Genomic DNA, 23,469 nt, shown 5'->3' with positions numbered 1-23,469 from the left:
TTCAAATAATAGTTTTTTTTTTTCAATGAAATAACATGATACAATCCAACAAAACGAAATTTAAAATTAACCAAATAATATATTATTTATATATTATTTATTGAAAATATTCTATAAATATAATAATGTTTCTTTCATCACGTAACGTGATTTAATCTAACGAGACAAAATCTTGTTAACTTAAACAGAATTCGGGTTACTTCAATTGAAATTTCTGGATCGTTCATATTCGACCAGATATTTGGTTAATTCAACCAAATCTTTTTTTTCCGTGCAGAAGTATTAAATTAAAAGAAAATTTTTTGTTGGTGCATGTAGAATTTTAAAAGAAGAACCTTTGCGCGGACGAAGAGGGGAACAGAGGGAGGGAGAGTAAAGAGACATCGAGGAAAAAGGAAAAGCCACATGCGAGAGAGAAGACGGCTATCGAATCGTAATTGCGCGATACGTTAACTCGCGCGTTCGCGGCGATTTTTAACGCATATGCCGGTGGCAGTTACAAGTATTACACGACGTGTAATGGTACACGAGACTAATTGAACGTCGTATTCGCCGCTGTTCATTAAGTGCGCGCGATAACGTGAGTTACGATACTATAAATTAATACAACGTAAAGTAATGCGCGCGCGCGTGCGCGCGCGTTTGTCTGGCGTAGACACGCGAACGATTCGAATTAATTCGTTAGATATGCTGCGCTGGGGAATAATCGTCATTGCTGTATCCCACTTGAGCGGTTTATTTACGGCACGGCGTAACGAAAATCTTCGGCGTAATAGGATTCGCGCGGCTACAACAGTCAATCGAACAGGTGTGTGTGTATGTGTGTGTGCACAAAGGAACAGCCATGTCGCCCGCGGCCGTACGAATAAATATGCATAGGTAACGAGAATTATGTGACAAAAAGTGATCGATTGTCGCATGATTCAGAGCGATTAGAGTCCTTACGTGATCTACATTAAAGTATTTACGCGCTATCTATACAGGGTATCTCTCGTCGCTGAAGAAATGTCGCGCTCGCGGACCGGCTTGGTCGATTCAGTGAAACTTTAATAAGACATTATGATAATTTTCGCGACGTTTTAACACGTTTGAACATGTTGTGACAGTTACCGGTGACCAATAACTATGATACTACCGCATCTCATTAAGTTACGCATAGGGTGTAATTAATTGTATCTGAAAAATCGGTCATAAAAATTCTGCAGCTAATAGAAAGCGAATGGAACGAAAGATATCGACATCTCTCGAGTTACGCGTTTACACGGAGAGAATATTTTATAGTTTCTGTTTGTATATAAATCCTTTCCGATTTTTCAATTTTAATCTTTCAATTTCTTTTCCATTTAGAAACTATGTCCCAACAGTGAACTAACAGTAAGATCTATTTTGCTAAGAAACATTAACACCATTAAATAGCAAGGATTAATAATAAATTTCTTTATAAACATAGCAAATTTTTGAATAGCAATTTTTGAATAGCTTTAGTTTTCAAAATATAAGTAGCGTGATGAAATGAAAGGATAATCAATTATCATCGAATGATCATTTATTCCTCAGTTACAAAATTCTAAAGAAATTTTTTCTATAAATTCTCTCCATGTACTTACTGGTACTACCATGTGTTTCTGGCAATAAAATAAAAAAAATACGTAGGCGTTCTAAATTACATTTGTTTAGTATATCTCTGGCAATTAAGTTCAGTTGATAAAATCGACGGGAATTGATAATGAATCGTGTGTGTTAATCATTATTTAATATGATCTGAGATATAGCTATTAAATATAACTATTAATAAGTATTAATTAAATAACTTAATAATATTAACTCGCGGTATTTTAATTTGTGTGCAGGTGTTTGTGCACGTAGATAGATCGCACGATTGCGTAATAACGCTTACGAAACGCGTTTTGTAGCGTTTCGAGTGAAGTTCAATGGGACCCTCCATCATCGCGCGCAACAACGATCATCGTGTCACGATACTTACGTAAAGCAGATTAACAAAATCCACGATGTTATCGCGCGCGAGCAACTTCAAATCGGAGCGCACGCGGAGAGCGCGCGTGTAATTCATTAGTAGCGCCCGCGCAAAGATTTCTATCTGCGCGCGCGAGAAAGTTGCTTTACGAGAATCGCGCGTTTTTCATCGCTCGGAGCGTACATCGCGAAGTCATTTCGCGCACGGAGAGCGCGATATTGGATATCCGAAAAATCTCCGGCAACGTACCGACGAGTCCCTCGTCGATGTGTGCACGCGTGGGCGATACCGCGCGCCGTGCCTCGCCTCTCTCGCTCTCTTTCCCTCCCCTCTCCCTCCCTCGTCGACGACGTACTTCCCTGCGAACGAATACACCGATAATAATCCGTATTCCGTATCGTTAGGTTGGGTCGTGTTACGTAAGCCGTGGCGGCCTTGCATTATAGCATCATAACCATTCATCCTGTCCGTTCACCTGCAATGCGCCACACAATTTGTCCCGAGCGAGCGATATGTACGTATAGATACGCGCGGATATACAGGGTGTCCTAGGCGTCGCGCGCTTTCTCTCGTTTGTGGATGTTGTAGAGCGGAAATCGTTTCGCTTTTATCGACGATTGGGATGACTCGATAGCTTTGCGGTCGCAGGTGATGCCGAGCGGAAAGCTTCCGTGAAATCTGAGGAAAACATTTTGACTTCGAGGAAAATCGAAAGTAGTGTAACTCTGGTGGAAATATAACGCGGTTGTCGAGCAGTTTTAGTCATGTTAATTTTTGTCTAGTAACTGAGAGGAGTAACATCATTTGGGAATCAAGATGTGTCGCTTTTCCTGCACGAAAAATGCGTAAAATCTGAATCCACTTACTGAACGAAAACTGAAAATGGACAAAAAATCGATTAATAATCAAGCCTGCTGCGCTCATAAAATGGGCAGATTTGTTCTACAAGTATTTTATGTATTCTGTATTTCATTCTGTGTATGCTTTCTAATTTAAAGATTTCGATGCTATGAAAGTCATAGTGCAAGAAATGTTTGGTAAGTAACGATAATTTTCATATTCTTTGCTTTTTACATAACTTTGTCGTTCACAATAAACGACATGTTATCATTTTACATATATCCTTTTATCTATTCCTGTAGTTTTATCACTTCATCAAGTTTTGAGTCTGAGCTATTGTGACAGTTTCCATTTGTATCATTGCCATCAGAATAGTCTGATATATTTTCATTGCAATGAAATTCTGTTTTATCATTAATATATACTCCATTTGTCTGGACGAATATTTACGGAAATTGCATACATTTTTACCAGGAAAGAATCGGTTCGCCAAAGAAATTGAGTGTTTCATATTTCACGAGCAATTAAATTTTCTAGTGATTGCGTTTTTCAAATGCGTGAAAAGTTGGCACAGGGACACCCTATATTCGCCCATGAACGAGCAGCGCTTCGTATGAACGGTCATATCGCGTAGATTATTCGGGAAATGCCGAGGAAATGCCGCGATCCGTAAAATCAATGCATCGATTTCCAATCATCTGCTCGATCCGTCGAATATTCACATTTCAACGTCGTTCCATATTGCATCTCTGCGAACGCTTTTCTATTCGTATAAGAACTGACGAGAGATATTAGACCGTACGATTGGTATGTGTCTGTACGATTCACTTATCTCAAAATGTGTTGTTATTCTCTTAAAATGAATCAGTAAAAATGTTTCCGATTAGATCAGTAAAAAGAGCACTTCACCGATAAATAGTGAATATTCGCTGATTTTCACTGAAAACACTCCCACTTTATTACCGCTTCATCTTATATCTCGTTAATTCTGATCAGTGGAGGGGAGACTTCACTAAAAAATCTGTATACTATAACTTCGTTGTATGCTGTATCAAATTTAACTTTCTGCGTTTCTGGAATTATCGGCTTTCGTGCGATTTGCATGCTGTCTGTGTTTGCAAACTGTGTCAATGATAGGAACAGTCGCCACTGTCAACCGATTCCTCCAACGAGGTTATACTGATTGCAATGCTATACTTATAATCGAACTGTCAGTTATCAGTATAGCATTTGAATGAAACATATACCGATTATACTTGGGAAAGTACCGCTGCTGAATATTCGACTGAATATCCAAAGATTTGATCGGATGGAATGATTCAACATTAAAAACTGGAGTATCTTCCGCATTTGCAGTCTTAAGCAGGATCTTAGATATAAAGGCGTTCCGGCTTGAGACTTCATGAAATTGGTGGAATTAACCGCGAGAGAAAACGGAAAGTCGCGTGCCCGTGAGTCCGAAACGTCGTTGCGGCGTCGCCGAGAAATAGAAGCGAAATCGCGTGCTTTAATTCGACCTATAGCGCATTCGCGAACCGGAAACGCGTAGCCTACAAACGCAGTAGCTCGTAGACAATTGGTCTGTCGCAAAACGGTCGAGGACGACGAAAGAGGTCGACGGAGACGAGACGGCCGCCGCGTCGTTCCCGGATCCTCGGCGTCGGCGATTGTCAAAAATCAGTCGGGAAAATTCGGTTCATCTGGCAGATCGATCCGCGAGCGCAATTAGGGACGTACGATACGATCGATATTTCTTCGCGGCCTCGCCGGCTTTTGGTGTGCTCGTTACGAGTGCTAATGTCGCCATTAGTCTCGCTGCCATAACATTTGCCGGCTAAAAGGACAACAAGCCGGATCCGCTTGATAAACGCCATAAATTTCGCCCGTCGCCGCAGCGACGTGCATTAACGGCCATTAGAAAATCGTCGAACCGGTTGCATTACCGTCGCTAATACTTTCGTTATTCCGTAATAAACGAAGGATCGCATGTTGCGCAATCGCGACGCGTTGCGCGATACGCCCGTGTTTCATAAACACAATAACATCTAATGATAATCTTCATCCGCTTGTTGAGACGCGCGAACTTCGCCAGACTTGTCGAGGAGTAAGTGCGTCAAGAGATGCGTGTTTCTGCGTCGCCTTTGTTCTGCTCGCTGGCTGAGAGACGCGTGTCTAAAGTAAGGCACGCGTTGCATGATTATGATGGCTTTGACACTCAATCGAGTGAAGAAAAATTTAATTTGCTTCTCTTTGTGTGTTTTATTTTTTTTTTCGGATCATTCATTTATTTATTTGAACGGAGAGATATCTCTTTAGATGGAATACAGAAAAAGAGAAAGGAGGAAGTAGAAAAAAAAACTAATCTGAGAGGATTGATTAGGGTGTTTCATAACAATGGGTTTAAAAATATTTAATGACATATGATAGAGATCAACAATATTATGATAAATATTCGCTACACATATAAACGTTTTAAACGTTTAAATTTGTCATAAAAGCGTACTATGCAATTCTAAGGAAAAAGTTGGATTCTTCCTAAGAAAGTTTAATATATTTCTTACTAAGAATATTAAAATATAAAATCATACGATATATTATTACATATAAGTTGTAATATGTAATAATTGTTATATGTAATAATATATCGTATGGTTTTATATAAAATATAAAACCATACGATATATTATTACATATAAGTTCTAAAATATCAGAGCTATCAACGAAGAGAGAGAGAGAGAGAGAGAGAGAGAGCCACTGAAAAGCTTAAAAATAAAACATTATTTAGAGACCCTCTATCTTTTAAAAATATATTGAACCTGTAACATTTATGATTGTACTGTCCAGTATTCTTTTTTTTAACTCTTTACTTATTGTTATTGCAATCCAAAAAGAAGAAAATTAACTTGAAATTATTCTATATATTTTTATATTAGATATCTTTACTTTGCGAGTATATTAATATATATGATTCTCTTTAGTAAAAAAAATCGCATTGGTTTTATATCTTTCTATTTATTTCACAGATTTTGCAATTCTTTGGATTATTATGATCTCTCTCTTTCTCTCTCTCTTTCAAAGTACAAAACTCAGAAAAGGAATTTATGTTTTCGTCACATTCTGACGTCTAGGCAAAAATTTCGACGACCTGCCTTTCCGCCTTGACATTTCGGCGATTCGTTTTTTCTGTGTGGAGGAAGGCGACTATTTTCTCGCCGCCAACCCACCATCCCGCCGCCACGATTAATGCGGCGCGTTAATGATACGCGAACGACGACGAGTTAATACCCCATATAATTGATTCTTAAAATAGCGCCCGGGAACGAGTTCTCGACGGCGCGGAACGATAATGCAACCGGAGTAAATAAATCCGCGCCGAGCCCTCCAGTGTGCCATTAGGGCCGCGCCACCGATTGGTTGCGTCAGGTTGTCGTAAAGCCGGCGAAATTGTGCCGGTTAACGTGCCTCTTAATTGCTGATCGTTCCATATGTTTACCGTCGGTCGGCCAGCGGAATTTTGTCCAGACTATTTCGCGCAAGTCGCTCACGGCGGCATAGTTCGATTCGATTTATGTCCCTTCATGCTCTTCGCCGCTTCGAACTCCCTCGCTTCGTGTTGCCACGCACTAAAAGCACTTTGAACGTGCTGGTCTTATTACGTTATTATCTCAAATTTGCGCCACGAGCACTGCGAGCGAAAAAATGCGAGCTCTCGACTCGACGAAGAAAGACTCGATGATGAAAATTCAATGGGAAATCAAGTAACGCGCAATTGGTATTTTATGACGTTCATCGCGAGATATTTGTATTGCTTGATATTTCTTTTTAAGTCTTGTATTTATCACCTGTAATTGAAATTTCAACAAAATTGCTGGAATTATTATTACAAATGATTTATATTATATTAAACGTATTTTTCTTATACGAGTGTCAAGGCTCTTGGTCCCTCGCCGCCGAACTCTTGATCAGTGATGTCAGAAGCAAGTGCTATGTCGAAATAAAAAGACATACCCAAAAAGTGATGCACGCAGTCGACTAGATACACTTTTAAAATATTCCAAACATTTTCTCCTTTTGCTTTAACAATCAATGAATAACCGTAGAATTAACGTGACAAGATCATGAGAAAATGTAGGCTAAAAAGGAAGATCGTATGTTACGTTAATTTTACTATTATTTATTGTTAGAGCAAAAGGAACGTTTTATCTTACTTTATTTTTTCGATTTTATTTTTTTAAATTTTTATTATGTTTTATTTTTCTGTCCTTATTTTTTCACATTAATTTCATACAAATACGATAACATACACATTGCAACTTGAAATCTCGACAGATTCACGATAAAACGTCATGGTTTTTCGTGCTGAAAATTTCCGGCATAAAAGCGCCCGCGATATTAGTGCAGTCGTCGACGTTCTCCTCACGCGCGGTAGAGAGTTTATTAATTATCGAGCGGGCGCCGCGATGCGACTGGATTCGTTAATGTACTTCGCGACCCGATTAAATATTTGGAAGCAGAGCCGACGTGACGTAAACGGGAACTTACGATCGACGTCAGACGGAACGTCCTCGGAATCGCAATGGCGCACACGCTCGCAACGATTTATCGAGCTCCGCCGTACGTTCTTTCCACGAAGACCTCGCGATCGAACGTCCAGATTCTTAATTCCACCTTATGTAACGTGAATTTGTCAATGGTGATTGAGATCAGGCTCGTGTGTGATACGTACGTGGTCGCGCTTGACGCGTGAAAACGCGCTTGGATTTTTTACGCAAACGCCTGCGAGACACGACCGGTAACTCGATCAACTTTTTACACTAATCAGGCGATAGATAAGATAAGAAACTTGTCACTATGATACGACAACTTAATGCAAGTTCCATATATCGGGGTTCTTAAGAACAGTCGTCTACTCAAACGGAATGTGTTTAGCGGAGAGATTGGGGCTAGATGTCTCATACTTTACAATTTCGAAACTGCAACTTTTCAAACAACTAATTGTTGTGACTAACTGTGCAAGCATGATAGAGGTAACCTTTTTCTACGTATTAATGCTCGCCACGATCCTGTTAATTGTATCTTTGGTTTTGTAATAGACACAAACGCAGCAACGTGATCATTTTGCTCTGATATCGGCTCAGTGTATAGTTCAGGATAAAGAAGGCCACATAAAATATGTATCCTGATTAGTAGCTTCGCGAAAGGTCTCCATAGCGCTAGTATCAGATTTTAATTATAAACCAACTTTATTTCGTCCACCCATACGCTCGATTTCAATTATTTCATGAATAAAAATTACTTTTATTATTCGATACTGTGTATTATATACACTTGCAGGAAACTTCATTCTAATATAACATGTCACTTAAATTTATTCAGGATGGAGAATTATCTCACAATGGAGAAATAATAGCAAATCTCGAGATGCTCAAGAACATACTTGATTACTTCTCAATCAGTTTTTTTCCATTTCTTAACTAATATTTTGATTTTAGTGAAACTCAGGGAAAAAAGCATCTATGTAAATTGTAAAAGAAACATTTTGTCTCTACTGTTCCCGTCATACATAAATATGTATCATGAATCATAAAAACATAAACAAAGCACGTGGCCGACATACCCCTTGAGCCAACTAGATCCGATCTTCCCTATCTCAAGTAATGTCTATAAACACAGGCTTTATAGCATTTTCGTCTAGAGCGTTTAAATCGCTTGGAGAGCAATTACTAACGTTACAATCTCCATGATAGGTTAGACAGGGTTTATAACGCCATTAATCGCTCTCGGAGCGACGAAAGCAGCTTCGGCCGAAAGCGCTATTAGTCGATGTGACATCGGACGGTATAAGCGCCGCGCAGTTGACGTTGAACGCGTCCGTTCATTCTCGAATCTGCCTTTTTTACATCCCATACATGATACGACGTAGCTTCTGGAGCCTTCAGCTACGCAATCATGTTGAGTGAAACGTACAAAACACACGTTGCGTCATATCTTCGCTGCGAAGATATAATTTGGCGATTACCAGATTTCTCTCAGGGGAAGCGTCTTAAAAATCCTCTGAGCCGGGATAAACCGAGACAGTTTGGCAGAATCCGGGACAAATCTCGGCGTGCCGGACAGCAGGCGGAAAAATCCATGACACAGACTGGAAATCCAGGACTGTCTCGGGAAAAACGGGATGTTTGGTCATCCTTTACTTAATCTTCTATTGCCCACTGTGACTCTAAAGTGACAATCCAATTTCATCATTGTTTATTTTCAATATGAATATTGTTCCTGTCTTGACTGATGTGACGTAAAAGTCACATATAACTGCCTTTTTTTAATATGTCGACAGCGATAGTATCTACTCAACGTGACTTCAGAGTCACAAACTTGTTTTGGGAAAATAAGAAATTAGAGAAGTAAAATTTTTCACCTTATATGTGTTAAGTACTTTAAACATCCCATAAAAAATTTTTTAAACACGAGAAATTAATTTAGATAAGACGGTATATTAATATAATACACACGCTCCACGAACGCGTACGCAACACTGGCGACTAACGACGGATTATTTAACACTCGGGAGAGACGGGAGTATGGAGTACCGGAGGGAAAAAATTTGCGTTGCCTTACATCATCGGGAAAATTCCATCTCGCGACACTTGCGAGCCAGCTGCGCTGCGCCGCGCCGCGCCGCTCTATGTTGCGCGTATACGCTTGTTAATTTATCGAGCGGTCCGTATAAATCGTCCGCTGGAAAAGTGTCACCGGCAGCCAGGGAAAACGCGGCGTCGCGGCCGCGCGTTCGCTTCCCAGTGGTCCGTGACCAAGAATTTCGCGCGGCGCGGCCGCGTCGTGTTACATTGCGAGCGCGCGAGCGGGGCGGCACCGATAAATAATTTTCGCCGGCGAGTGTCAAAAGCTCGCCGCTGGGTGTGCTCGTGCGAGTGATATACAGGGTGCTTCCAACCACCCGAGTCGAGAGAGAGAGAGAGAGAGAGAGAGAGAGAGAGAGAACTGCTCTTAAGAGCCTGCTGAGTGGAAGGATGAAGTGACTCGGCGCGAGTTGGAAGTTTATATCGTGATTAACATTCCGCGATGAAGACACGACTCGCCGACATTCTCGCTGATCGTCGCTGTGTTCCGAGCCATTCCCAGGGGAATTCCTGGAGAGACGTGCGCGCGTACAGCCCCAGGGGGGGTGTACCTCACAGTTTACGGCCTGTTTCCCAACAATGCCCTGAACAATTTCACTAATACGCGGACGTTGAATTTCGCGGCGACGCAACTGATTGTAAATACGTGTGTACATGTGTGCGCGATGCATATTCTGAGATCTGGGTTGATCTCAGCAGCCGGTAGAACACGTTCTCGAAGCTAGATATCGGATCTTTCGCAGACACCCTGTATATTTAAGGTGATCCGACATGGCGATAAGGGAGAGTGATCGATAGCGCGGCCGGTTTAATGGCTCCGTCGTAGAAAATTCCGATTCTCGAACTATCGGGAAGCGATTCAAGACAAAGCCGACTCACGAAGTTATTAATAAAGACGGCGATAAATAACCGACAAACGTTAGGGGGAACGCGACGCAGCGTCTGCATCGCGAAATTACGTCGGAAAATTAGACTCAAGAAGAGTCCAAGGTCCGTATTAATAGTTGTCACTTGAAACTTGTCTCATACGGGATACTTAGATTTTTCTTAAGGGGATGCCCAAAGTGGGCGAGGAACTCCACAAATGTCAGTAACATAAAGACGATCGTTATTAACAAGCTCATTTTTCTTTTCGTATTCTTTGTACAGTGATTTGCAAAACGGTTTAGATACGATGAAGTTGGGAGCTCAACAAACTGTCAAAATTAAGAATTATGCTTGCTTGGTAATTATATTATTAACTAACTTGAACTATCCGGCGTTGTCGGGTTATCACAAAATGTTAGGGAGATCAAAACAAAGGGAAGGAGTGGAATGTGTCCAGGTTTCATGGTAGCCTATATTTTCCGCAGACTCCTAGAGAATAATTATGCAAAATTTGATCTAGATCAGTCAAAGAGTTTAGGAGTTAGTAGAGAATATACATTTTATTTTACATATAATTATATATTATTATTAATTATTAATTATTATTATTATTACTATTATTAGTGTTATTATTATTAGTTATTATTTAGTGCCTTTTAATTATGTCATTATTGTGTCCGTTCGTCAGTAATGACTTTCAATTTTGACAGTTTAGTGAGCTCCCACTTACACACACACATACGTAGGTCTTGCGTCAATATGTTCAGCTTAAAAAGTTGTACCAGAAGCACAACTATTGGTGGCGAATCGGCTTCTCGCCTCGCGACAACCGTAATCAGTCTCTAATCACAGTCCGACTGTTCGCGTTTCCATAATTATCGATACGCAAAGGTAAAACATCACCACCACCACCACCATTATCGCGCGCAACAATAGCAACCGCGGCCGAAGCAGCTCTCGTGCCACCGCTGCCGGGTCAAAAAGCAAACGGAACACCCTTGGCGTCGTAAATCGCGGCCTGATGACTCGATAAAGCGCGTATGCGCTCGCGCTCGCGTAGTGTTGGGATAAACCGGCGATCTCCGATCGGCGATCATCGATACCCCCGGCTAATGACCACTTCCGGCGGGGAATATCGGCGCGCGGCGCGCTCATTGATAAATGATTACGTCAGTGACGTCGGCTGGTTCGGGGTGGCCGCGTGCACGCCGCGCCGAAGGACACGCGTGTTCGCGTGTATCGGCGCGAGATTTGCAGTCGCGATACCCCGGCGATTCCGGCCCGATCAATATGAAGCGAAAGCAAGCCCCCGCCGTCGCGCACACGCGGACGTCGTCGTTCCGCGGGCCGCGACACTGCTACGCCACGGTGGATCGATCGATCCTCGCTTATCGTCCGATCCGATCGATAACGCGCGGGAAGAGAAAAAGAAAGAAAGAGAGAGAGAGAGAGAGAAAGGGAGTCGCGCGGGTATCGCACGCTCGCGATCGATCGATCGATCGGTTGCGGGCGTGTACCTACACGGCGAGCCGATAAATCGCCAACGACGCCGACGGCGTCGACTCCACGGTGTCGAGGAATTGAATCGGTCAGTGGTAGAAGGGCTCGCGCTACCAGGTGGCTCGGGAACTTTTGTCGTTGTAGCCGATGATGTTGTACACGCGAACAGTACACGACTGTGTGACGTAATGTAACGTAACGCAACGCGTAAACGTGCGTTGTGACATCCTTTTCAGTTTGTCACGCGGAAGAAACTCTTCTTGTCGTTTGGCGTTTCGACAGATGGCGCTTGGAGGGGTCGGTAAGATCACAAAAGCAAGGACACGCGTCTGATCCGGAGCATTTTTATTGTTTTGGTCTTCAGATACGGATACTTAAACTTTGGGCATAAAAATACATATACATATGTTTTATCTTGAAATTTTTACTCGTATTTAAATTCGTATTCGTACAGTAAGAATGTCCACGGTTAGATAAGTGTCCGTAGACTGGTGGGAGAGAAGGTGGTAATACAGACTACTTTCGTGTTTTAGACAAAAAACTCAATATTATAAATGCAATAATTGCATTAACCCTAAGAAGTGTTAGAAATATATATTTCTTATATGTATATATATTTCTTATATTTTCTTATATGTACATTATTACTTCAGCTCATATCATTACATATATCAAGAAGGGAAGGCATAATAATGTATCCATAATTAGGCAAACAAATTGTTTCTAGAATACAAATTTTTTTTAAACATAAGAATTGGGTCTTAGAAAATGGAGTGATAATATAAAACAGGCATGAAAATAAAAGAAAAGAAGCTTACTTTTTGTTATTATAGAGTTGTTAAAATAGCTCATTTTATTAAATTCCTTTGAACGTAAAAATCATAAGTTAAGAATAAAAATAGAAATTTCCTATAAAGATTAAGAAAGATAAGCTCAATAATTCGGATTGAGTAGACGTCCTTCAGGTCAATGAACAGAAGTCTCATCGGTAGAAGTGTTATCGGAGACTCGTCGAACGAAAAGTCACGGCGCGATGGTGGATGCTTGATGTCTCAATAAAGCCGTAAAAAAAGAAAGGGGGAAGAGAACCAAGCGAGACACGTGTGCCCGCGGTGCGTAATTACTCGGTGGAAATTAAGCATCGAGATTGAGTAACGCTGGAAAGCCACCTACCGAGATATGACCAGCGGGAATCCTTGCGCAATTCAAACGTAACACGGACAATTTTATTTTATTATTCGGCGACACTCGTGCGTCAATTCGACACACATCGCTCGTCTATCTTCCTTCGAACTCGCCGGCGCGTTTCGAAAGTTTACGTTCGCGATAGGGAGAGAAGAAAACGTCGTGCCTGTGTCATCTCTCTCGCGCATTTCGGCGCAAAGAGACCAAGTGCGCTCGTTTCGTCATAAATAAGGGACGCGCTCCTTTTAATACACGGCTGCGACGCTCCGAAGAATCGGGGACTTCAATGCGCGCAACTCGCGCGCAATTATCTCTGCTTTCTAATTCGAGCGCTTGCGAAGAGACATGCTCGTGAAAATGGTCTCCTGCGTCGTGCCGGCTGTTTTAAGTGGATGACCCGCCCTTTCTGGGGCTTATGGAGATCTCGCGAGACTTTCACGAGAACGTACCGCTGTATGAGTGTACGAATGAAGAAATTAAGCGTCTGTGGGAACGAGGATCTAGATCGGGTGTGTCTGTGTAAGACTCACAAGGTTTCTTAATATGGAACGACGAGCCAATTTGAAAAATTATGTAGTCATGAACACAACCTGTGTCGGCTTTCATTAATTAGTTCATATTTCACGATTAACAATCTGAAAGCCTTGAAACAATAATTCGTATTATACAATCTTCAACGGAATTCTTTTGCGATTACAAAATCTCCACTTAAAGATCTTCATAGAGAAACTAATTTATTCGATAAAAAGGAGATGAATTAATAGGAAGAGAGTATGTGATTTCAGAATATCTCACACAGAAAGAATGTTGTAGTAAAAATTATAGTACCATTTTAGTAGTTCGGGAATAAACTGACATTATTACAAAAATTATAATAAAACATAATAAAAATTACCATAATTTTTACTATGTTTATTGTCACTTTTACTATATTTTACTATAATTTTCATCATTTTCAGTGCTAGTTCTCTTCCTATTTTGCGATTTTGTAGTCTCTCACTATTCTTCTCAAAATAAATATTAAAAATTGCACATAACCAACACATCCCTAGAGCCATACAGCCCCGGTCTCCTCTACCTTAGACATCCGGCGATCGTTGTACTCGCAAGGTGCGCATTTGTCGTCGGACACGAATTTATTGGATCCGCGGGCAAAATGCAACCCTTCCTTCATTAAACCGCGAACAGGAGCCACTTTCTCAAAGGAAAAGCAAGATTTCCCGGGCTGGTAATTGGTTTTACACGAGCGGCTCCGTTTTTGTTCAGCGTGACTCAGCGAGCGAGCGAGCGAGTCAGCCACTGAAAGCGACTCGAGAGACGAAGTCGAACAGTTTTACCTGCTCCGCGGCCTTGTTAACGAAACGGACGTCCATTTGAGACCATCTTAGCGCGCTTCCGAGAAATTCGTTTCGTTCCTACTAATTACCAGAGGCGTCCTATATTTCCGCCGCCTCTCTCGGTTCGATGTTTTCTCCGCGAAACAACACTTTGGACGAGTCGGGCGCGCCGACGTTCCGCCGCGTCGGTGCCGTTTCGGCAGTGCCTCTGGTGGTCCAGCAAATAAAGAATCCCGCGGTGCTTGTTGCTGGAAATCGCGCCGCTGTTTTTCGAGTTGGAGATAGTATATTTGTCGACTCTGCGCGCAACGAATATGCAACGCTGAACGTTATAAATAGCAACGTGTGTCTGTGTGCGCGTCTGGTATTGACGATATGGCAGGATTTCCTCGAGCGAGTAGTCAGAAACATAAAAGTCATGCATGCACGTTGCATCAAGAGGAACAATAAATTTGAATATCCGCGAAAATAACGAAAATTACATTTATCTGTGGCTGCACGAGTGAAGCAAATAACTTTTCCATATTTCCTACAAAAGCAGCGGCACACAACGCTACTTAAATATAATATAAACATTTATTATTGAAAAATAAGATAAACTGAAAAATTATTGGGATTAGGGAAATTATTAGAATATTGTAAGAAAAATTAAAGAAGTTATTGGGAACATTATGAGATAAAATAAATTATTGAACAAAAAATTTAATCAGTTAAAGCAGAGAACAGTTAGTAAGAGTCATCGTAGTATGAAGTTTAAATTTTTATTTTTGTTTTATAATTTTAGGAGGATAATAATTTCTAATAATGTTAAACGCACGCAGGGATTCCTGGGACTAATATACGCGGAAGATCTATCTTCTATCGGCTTGAATCGACTCTATAATCCTGATCATTTAATATTATCCCAATATATCCCTTAATTCCTTTTTATTAATTAAATAATAAGCATTTTTATTTCTTTTATTTTTATTTTTATTTTAATACTTTAATTTTAATTTTAATTTTAAATATTTCTCGAAGTGCGCGCGCGTATATTTAACACTGTTAGAGATTATTATTCTCTCCGAGATAAAAGTCTGAATTTCGCACCAAAATCTGCAGTGGCTCTTACTGGTTCTTCTCTACTTTAACTGATGTATATGTGTACGTGTGGGATGTCCTAATCAAAATATAGTCCGTTGAAGGAAATATTTCTTGTTACATAAATGTTTCTTATTAAAGAGAAGTCGCGAATAAACCAAGTGTCTTTTTATTTTCAGGTTCGCGATCTTGTGGAGGGTTGCACGTGCCCCACGCAGTTCCCGATGATCCGCGTGTCCGAGGGCAAATATCGAATTGGCGACACCAAGGTCTTGATCTTCGTCCGGATACTGCGCAGTCACGTGATGGTGCGTGTCGGTGGCGGCTGGGACACCCTCAGCCACTATTTGGACAAACACGACCCGTGTCGATGCAGAACCTGTGAGTATATCGAGCCCGTACATTAGACCCTAAATCTAAACGAGTCGTCGCGACTATAACACGATCGTCCTTTCTTCTCTCTTTCTCAGCGCATCGCTCGATGATCTCGGCGAAGCTCATTCAAAAGGCCGGCGCATCCTTCGATCTGGCCAGCGCGCAGGTGCATTATGAACGGTGAGTACTTGACTTTCTCTCTCTCCTTTATCACAGCGCGTGCTGTTAACTCATCAAAAGTCGTAATTATCTTATTTTTAATTAACCTCATTTTTAATAAAAAATTGGCCCGTTTATTTTCAAGCAGTTTCAAATTGGCATTACAACTACTTTTATATAACTGTGCGAATTAAAAGCTGAAAATAAAATTGTATATTAATCAGGCCATTTTATATTCGATGAAAAAGTTTTGTCCTATAAATGAGACATTGGTCGCTTAACCCTAACAGTCACACTTTTATTTTCTATGCTTGAGTAACACTTTATGTACGTCTATTGAACGTACTTTTATAAAAAGTTATTTAAAATTGATTAAACTATTTATCGTAAATTATAATCATTCTTTTCTTTATTTGTAACATAATTTTCACGCATAATTTTGATTTATTTTTTAATTTTTATTTATTTATCGCATTTTAGGAAATCGTAAAATAACACAAAATAATTGAATAGTGAATAGAGTCATAGAATAAGCATAGTATAGTCACAGAATAACAAAAACTTAACGTCAATGTTAAATTCAATTTTATGATCAAAATCAGTTTTAAAATTTACAAGACTGATTCGCTAGAAAGAAAAAAAGTCGGTGATCATAGCTAATAATGGGAGAAGGGAAATGGGGAAAACTACACTAGTAAGTGCGCAAAGCGTTTTGATGTGACTGTCAGAGTTAATTGCGAGATGCAACGAAAGGGTGCCACTCGACGACGAGATCGGCTGGGATTTATTTTCGTTCGAGTGTCTCCCGCACGCAAATGCCATCCGATGCGTAAATCTAATGGCTTCGTCAACATTGTCTGAGCTATGTATACGACACTCTATTGCGCGCGACACTTTTATTATAGCATAATAAAACACACGCGTAAACACGCATCGTTGCGTAGTTTACAGTACCGTCTATAAGTGCATCCGATTGAAATAGCGGAGAGATAGCCCTTCGAGTGGAAATGAGCTATATCGTGTACTTCGTTGTACTATTTAACTTTTGCGATAAATAATCAAATAGGTCAAGGTTCTCTCAAGAAAGTTTCATGGTCAAATAGAGGCCGCTATCTTGCTTACCCCTATAAGTGCTGAGATTGACCTTGAGCTAATTCCTCTTGCATAAATAATCATCTTTGGGATGTTGTATCAAGCCGCAAGAGATAAACAGAATACAGGCGTGTATCACTTGATGTGGGTTATTTGTTGGTCTTGCGCGCGAACTTCTGCACGATAGTGTACGCGCGCCGTGACATTTGGTCGCGGAAACTGAAAATTCTCCAGCATACTCGGCCAGAACGACACGGTAACGACCAACATCAATTCCGTCGTAACGCCCGGTCGTTGCGTTGTTTCCACCCAGATCACCTCCGAGAACGCGACGGAGTTCCGCGTCGAGCATCGGTTCGTGCGCCGGCACGGTGCAGGGCTCGCCCCAATCGGCGCAGCTGCACGCACCCAGAAGCATTTCCAGCAATCGCTCGCGATCGCCCACACCTCACCAGTCCGGCAGCAAACAGCAGCAGCAGCAGCAACAGCAACAACAATCGAACGACGAGCCGAGAAAGATAAATCGCTCGAGAAGTCCCACGCCACAAAGGAAATTCCTGGCGAGTCCGAATCACCAGGCCGATTTAGGGAAGCAGAGATCAAGGTCGCCGACGCCCAGGGCGAATCTCAGGTCGAGAAGCCCGACGTCGCGAGCGGAGCCGAAGAGCAGCAGTGCGGTGTCGCCGACGAGTCATGGGAAATTTCAGGAAAACGGCCGAGTAAGTTCACTCCTTTATCGTATTTTTAGTTTTTCGTCGAACTAACGTGAAAGTATTAAGTCGTATGTTGCTTGGAAAATTCGAACTTTTGAACATACACAACGCGCGCTTAAAAAATCACCAAAATTTTAAGTACCATTAAAACCTTGATTGCCGCGTTGATTTCTGTCGATTACACGAAAGCTTATGATTAAAGAAGATTCAGTTATCAGAGATACGGAATCTAGATACGATGAATAAATGTAATTCGATACATTTGTTATTTCGTCTCATTGACTCTCTGTTGCTTCTAGCCGAATTTTCAAACGCAGTTAATTGTACTTTAACTTAACTTTTCTGGTAAATAAAGGATTCTGAATTCTGTGGATTGTATATTTTATTTCTCGTTCCGAAATCGTAACGATCTTTCAGATATCACTTTCTTTATTACGTTAACTTGGTTGTCTCGCGAGTCTCACGAGGAACATTTTATGCTGTTCAAGGACGCGAACAAAAGGCAAGAGCTGCAACAGCAGCAAGCGAAACTGTCGGAGGATTTTGTGAAGCGTTACGTCGTGGAGGGCGGCGTGGCGCGTAGGGCCGTCGAGAAAGACGGCACGCCGAAGTACGAGCCGGCGATTTACAACTACAAGTGCGGCGAGGACTCGAGCAGCAGTCGCAGCCCGACGCCGAGTCCGCCTTCGAACAAGCAGGAGCCCGCCGAAACTTTCGGCAACGAGGCTCGCCACTGCCAGAAGTCGCCCCACGGCGACAGCGAGCACTCGGACAACGGCAGCGAGGTGTCCGACGAGGGTTACCGCAGTCTTGGTGCCGTCCAGTCGTCCATGGCTAATGGGAACTCCGCCAGCGCGCAGAGCTCGCCCACGGTTGCCGATTGTCAAAGTAAGTGAACGAATGTGCATTTCTCTCAATGTTACTTTTCGCGCTGCGGTTTCGCTCTCTTGCGACACTACTTTGTAACCAAGAGAGGGTCACACTTTATGCAATAATTATCTAGAATAAGATACCATTTTCTGAAAAGACTGAAATAATGATAAAATTCATAAAAAATTTAAGTAGGTAACTGTAGAGAGATAAATAATAAAATAGCATGATATAATATCTCAATTAGTCAGATTTTCGTGCCGACTTCTTGTCGTTGTGAATGTCGTTAGAATATTAGAATAGTATTGTAGGTACATAAAGTGAGAAAAAAATACTTGGAAATTTATTTGTGGGACAAAAAATTTGCTCCTGTGAAATAAGGTCGATTTCCATGAATACATTTTCAAGTAACTTTTTCTCATTGTAGGAATATTGAGTCCAAATTATTTCATATTATCCAAATTATTTCTTTTAGGGCTCTTGAGGGTACGTACTCCATAAAATAATATAATAATGAATAATTATTATTGTTATTATATACATGTGTTATAACTAGGGCGGAGACTAGCGTTTATATTTTTTGCTATTTTGACATATTGGCAGTTAATTAGTTACAACAATTATAAATATTCAAGTTAAGAAATATTTTATATTCGTTACAAAAAATAAAAATAGTATTGTGATTCGAAAATGTAGATATACAAAATGACTTCCTCTTGGTATTGCAACGGTATTGATTCGGGATCGCTGAGTCGCCGTTTTCCGCGGACGTGAAATTTGTCGCTGCTGTCACACGTCGTACTGGACACGTGCGAATGTCTTGTTTACGTCCGAGACGCGAGATCGCCTTATTCGTTGATAGAACCGATCGTGTGCTCGTTCTCCGTGAAGAAACTGATAGAGGCTCATGACGTTTGTTTCCCTTGCCTGACTGAATATGGTGACGCGCCGATCGGACTCGAGTGTCCAGCGTTTGGACGTGCTCTCGCCATCATCGGCGAGCGAGTCATCGAATTTAATAAGAGGGTAGAGAGGACGAGGTAGAGGAGGAGGAGAAAGAGGGCGGAGGGGCGACGGAGAGCAAGAGAGAGAGAGAGAGAGAGAGAGAGAGAGAGAAAGAGAGAGACAGACGGACAGACATGGATGTGCGACGTGCTCGCGCTCGATGAACAAACGCGCATTGTGCGGCGGACGACGAGGCGATGTCGCGTGTCGAGGCGCGAGCGAAAAAACTCGGCCGTGTGCCGATGCGAATCGAGAGATTAAATTCGATTACGGCGGCGAGGAGCGAGGAGAAGCGCGCGCTTTGTGCGCGAAAATAGAGAGAGAGAGAGAGAGACAGCGAACGGCAGAGAGAGAGAGAAAGGAGGGAGAAGGAGACGAGAGAGAAAGAAAACGAGATCGCGTGCGCGCGGATCGAACGGAATTTAATAGCGCGACCGCGCGACGTTTATCTGCGGCTGTCGATCTCGCGAGTATCGATAACGACGAATTAATTCGCTCGTTGAGGCGGCGGCGGCGCTTTGTGCGATGGTAGATAGAGCCGATAAATTTTCTTTGTCAGAAGGAAAGAGGTAACGGTGCGCAGGGAGAAAGTTGCCTCGCGCGAAAGAAGAAAGAAAAAAGAAGAGGACACACGGGAGTGCGGAAGGAAAAATTAATTTTACTCATCTCTTCATATTTATTTATTTATAGCAGAGGAAAAGGAACCACCTTTTGGTGTACACGAACAGGACAAAGAGAGAGAGAGAGGGGAGAGAGAGTTTTCCATATTTACAATGACGCAAATGGAAATTAAATGAATTATAAACTATCAATTTTTCACGCGGAAGAAGATGATGTATCAGCAGCATTAGTGCCATTGTTATTGGTTCAATGACGATGCGTTGTTTCTTCGGTAAAAATTTTGCAATTGAAATCAACGATAAATACAGTTGAATCGATTGATTCGTGGTATCGACGTTTCATTGAATCTTTCATTCTTTCAACGGTATTCTCTTTCCCGTATAGATAGCCATTTTCGTTACGGATCTTCGTGGAGTTGCGTGGAGACGAAACGCCTGTACGCGAATTTCCTTCAAATCTCATCTTTCCCACAACCTTTGCCGGAGAATCACTTAATAAATATCACGATGTCTAATCCATCCGCAAAAATGATACATGTCAAATATAACGAAAGTCCGTCGGCGAGATTTCGCGGCGATCGAGGTGTTGTTTTCCCACGACTTGAAACAATTCGCCGACATCGAGAGAGACGACTCGCGACGGCGACGGCGATCGTGGAAACCCCAAAGTCCCGTTATCCCGTTACGTACGGTCAAATGAGCTCGCTGAAAGCGACGATCTCGCGATGAAAGTCCAGTTTGCATCCGCGGGCTTCGGATCGAACTGTCGCATAAATCCACCGCGCCGATTTACATACAATGTACAGAAATTATTGAGAATTTATACGAATTTACGCACACGTACGCGCCCGCTCGCTCGCTCGCTCGCGCGCGCGCGCACGCTCACTAGATTTGCACCGTCTCTCGCATTAATAACCGCGCCGTCGACGTGGGATCGGGCGGGCCTTTATCGAGACTCATCGAGACCGTGCTGTCACTCGAACGCGCGACGAGAGGCCCCGCACTCGATTCACTCGACGCGCCAGCTGATAGCAGGGCTCACGCCCGCGTCTCCGCTCTCGTGTGTGTTTTCGAGCGCGCCGGGACATTGTCCCGCGAATTCCCCAGGAACTCTCCCGGGCTCGCTCGCTCACGAGCACCTGACCCGACATTTGGACCACCCTGTAGACGATTAATATTCAAAGTACACAGACACGCGGAGAGCTCTCGCTCTCGTATACGCGCGTTATAAAAGCGCGCGCGGGCCCGCGCATGGGCCGGGCTGACATTTAGCCGGGGCGACCGATTATGTGAGGGATCGCTCGAAGCGTGGGCGATCTCCAACAACCTGTCCTGTCCTCGGAACAATCGCCGACGGTCGATCCCCGATAACGCGCTCCGGTCGTATGCTCTCGCCTTGAACGCGCGCGCCAGGCATTACTACTTGGGATACTCGACTCACTTGACGCGGTTGACGCATTGCCGCGCGGCCCCGCCAAGTGGAAAAAGTCCGCGGTGCTCGGCCGCCGATGCTTTTCTTCCACCGCCGGGAAGTTAAACGGGCCGCGACAGATCTAGCCTCACCCGCTGATCCCGGGCGTTTTCCGCGCGGCGGGAACAACAACTTTTTCGCAGGGGAGCTCACCTCGAAGGCGCTTGTGCAGGAAGTGCGCCTTGCTTTCCAACGGCGCTTGGAATCGTCTTGTTTGTTGCTTCGCGATACGTATTCCTTCAATTCACCGCTTTCGCACGAGATACATCAAACACGTATGATGTTCTCCTATCAAATTTTACGACCTTTTTCTTCCTTTCCAACGAGAAAATGTGAAAACTTGAAGCGTAGAAGAGCGCGCGGGGTGTAAGACACGCCGATTTTTCCATGTTTCGTCGTATTTCTCGCGTCACGTTGATTTTTTGCACCTGCTTCCGGAAATTGGTATCTAAATGCAGATACAGCCGGCGGAAGGAGCCGATTGTCCGGATGTGAAAAGATGCAGACAGTATCTGAATATTGCATCTAGATACTTAATAGCACACTGAATGTAAGTCACTCTTGTTCCTCTTTCAAGCAAATGGAATGATTTATTACAGTCATCGCAGAGAAATCAGGGAGCACGGTTTGACCACACAAGCTATGGCAACTACGAACCATTTTATGCGCGCGTGCACTCGACTCCTTCCTCTATTTACCTCCGATTTATTTGCTCATAATGCTTTTTCTGATTATATATTATTTCGAGAGTCGTTGTACAAGGTGTCTGATGATAACACAAAATTCTCGTCTGGATTAGATCAAACTGCACAGAAAATCCCTCTATCATTTTGTAAATAACCAGGTAGATCTTTGACTTATTAATTACAAAAGATTCGTTAATGATCGCGCAGAACCGCGTTTCCTTTAGTTAATAACTTCCAAATAACCACGTGGTTATTCGTTCAGTTTAGCTTGATTTATTTAGCTAATCAGCCTAATCTAAGCACACGATGTCATCATGGCGTCGCCATCACAGCTCATTTGCCGGATAACGCGTGATCATTCGCTAGTCTTCCTTAGTTAATAACTCAAAATTTTACGTAGTTATTCGCAAAATGGTAGGGGGATTTTCCGTGCAGTTTGGTCTGATCTACACGTGCACGAAAGTTTCATGTTGTCATTGGACACCCTGTGTACTCCTTCGTACCTTTCGCAACGCGCGGCCACTTGTCCGCGCTAAAAATTGGAGCCATCGATCAAATCGTTTCGAATCGGCCGTCGTCCGTTCTCGGCCGAGATGAACTTTCGCGTTACATTTCGCGAGAGATGAAAGGACCGGAGGCGTTCTAAGCGCAACGTTCTAAGAACGTCTTATTGATTGAGATTTACGCGAGAAGCCGCAGGAGGCGGCCCCGGATGACTCATTCATTTACATCGATATCTTTAATTTATGCGATGGCGCTAGAACGCGCACAACTTAGACGGGACACGCATGCGGCAGCAGCGCAGTCGTGATACACTCGACTTGTTTCAACGCGATATGAGACACGCACGCAATGCGCCGCGATGCGCGTCAGCGCGCTCCGCTTAGATCTTGCGGGAGACTCGGTCAGTCGAGAAAACTCTTCTTCGAGAGTAAAAACGGAGAGTAAAAACGGAATCGCGCGGCGATTAAGCAGCTCGGCTAAGACAAGCGTGAAAACTTGTTAAGAGCGTAGCGACGAAATTTGTTCCCCTTTCTTTCGGACACGCGTTCGTTT

The 23,469-nt window shown here is 42.6% G+C and overlaps 1 protein-coding gene across 2 annotated transcripts in view; it reads left to right on the top strand.

Annotated features, from left to right (window-relative positions):
• LOC116849941 (GAS2-like protein pickled eggs) overlaps window positions 1–23,469 on the top strand; it is a 91,297-nt gene that overhangs the window by 57,316 nt on the left and 10,512 nt on the right. For both annotated transcript variants that reach the window (XM_032827630.1, XM_032827628.1), the window contains exons 4-7: window positions 15,602–15,803; window positions 15,893–15,977; window positions 17,362–17,767; window positions 18,250–18,649. In XM_032827630.1, the coding sequence (XP_032683521.1) occupies window positions 15,602–15,803; window positions 15,893–15,977; window positions 17,362–17,767; window positions 18,250–18,649 (1,093 nt within the window). The remainder of the gene's footprint in view (window positions 1–15,601; window positions 15,804–15,892; window positions 15,978–17,361; window positions 17,768–18,249; window positions 18,650–23,469) is intronic.

Source organism: Odontomachus brunneus, unplaced genomic scaffold (genome assembly GCF_010583005.1).
Source record: "Odontomachus brunneus isolate Ranch 3 - 2012 unplaced genomic scaffold, Obru_v1 Obru_scaffold_128, whole genome shotgun sequence".
NCBI lineage: Eukaryota > Metazoa > Arthropoda > Insecta > Hymenoptera > Formicidae > Odontomachus > Odontomachus brunneus.
Note: the sequence above shows the minus strand (reverse complement) of the source record. Positions and strands in the feature narration are given on the sequence as shown.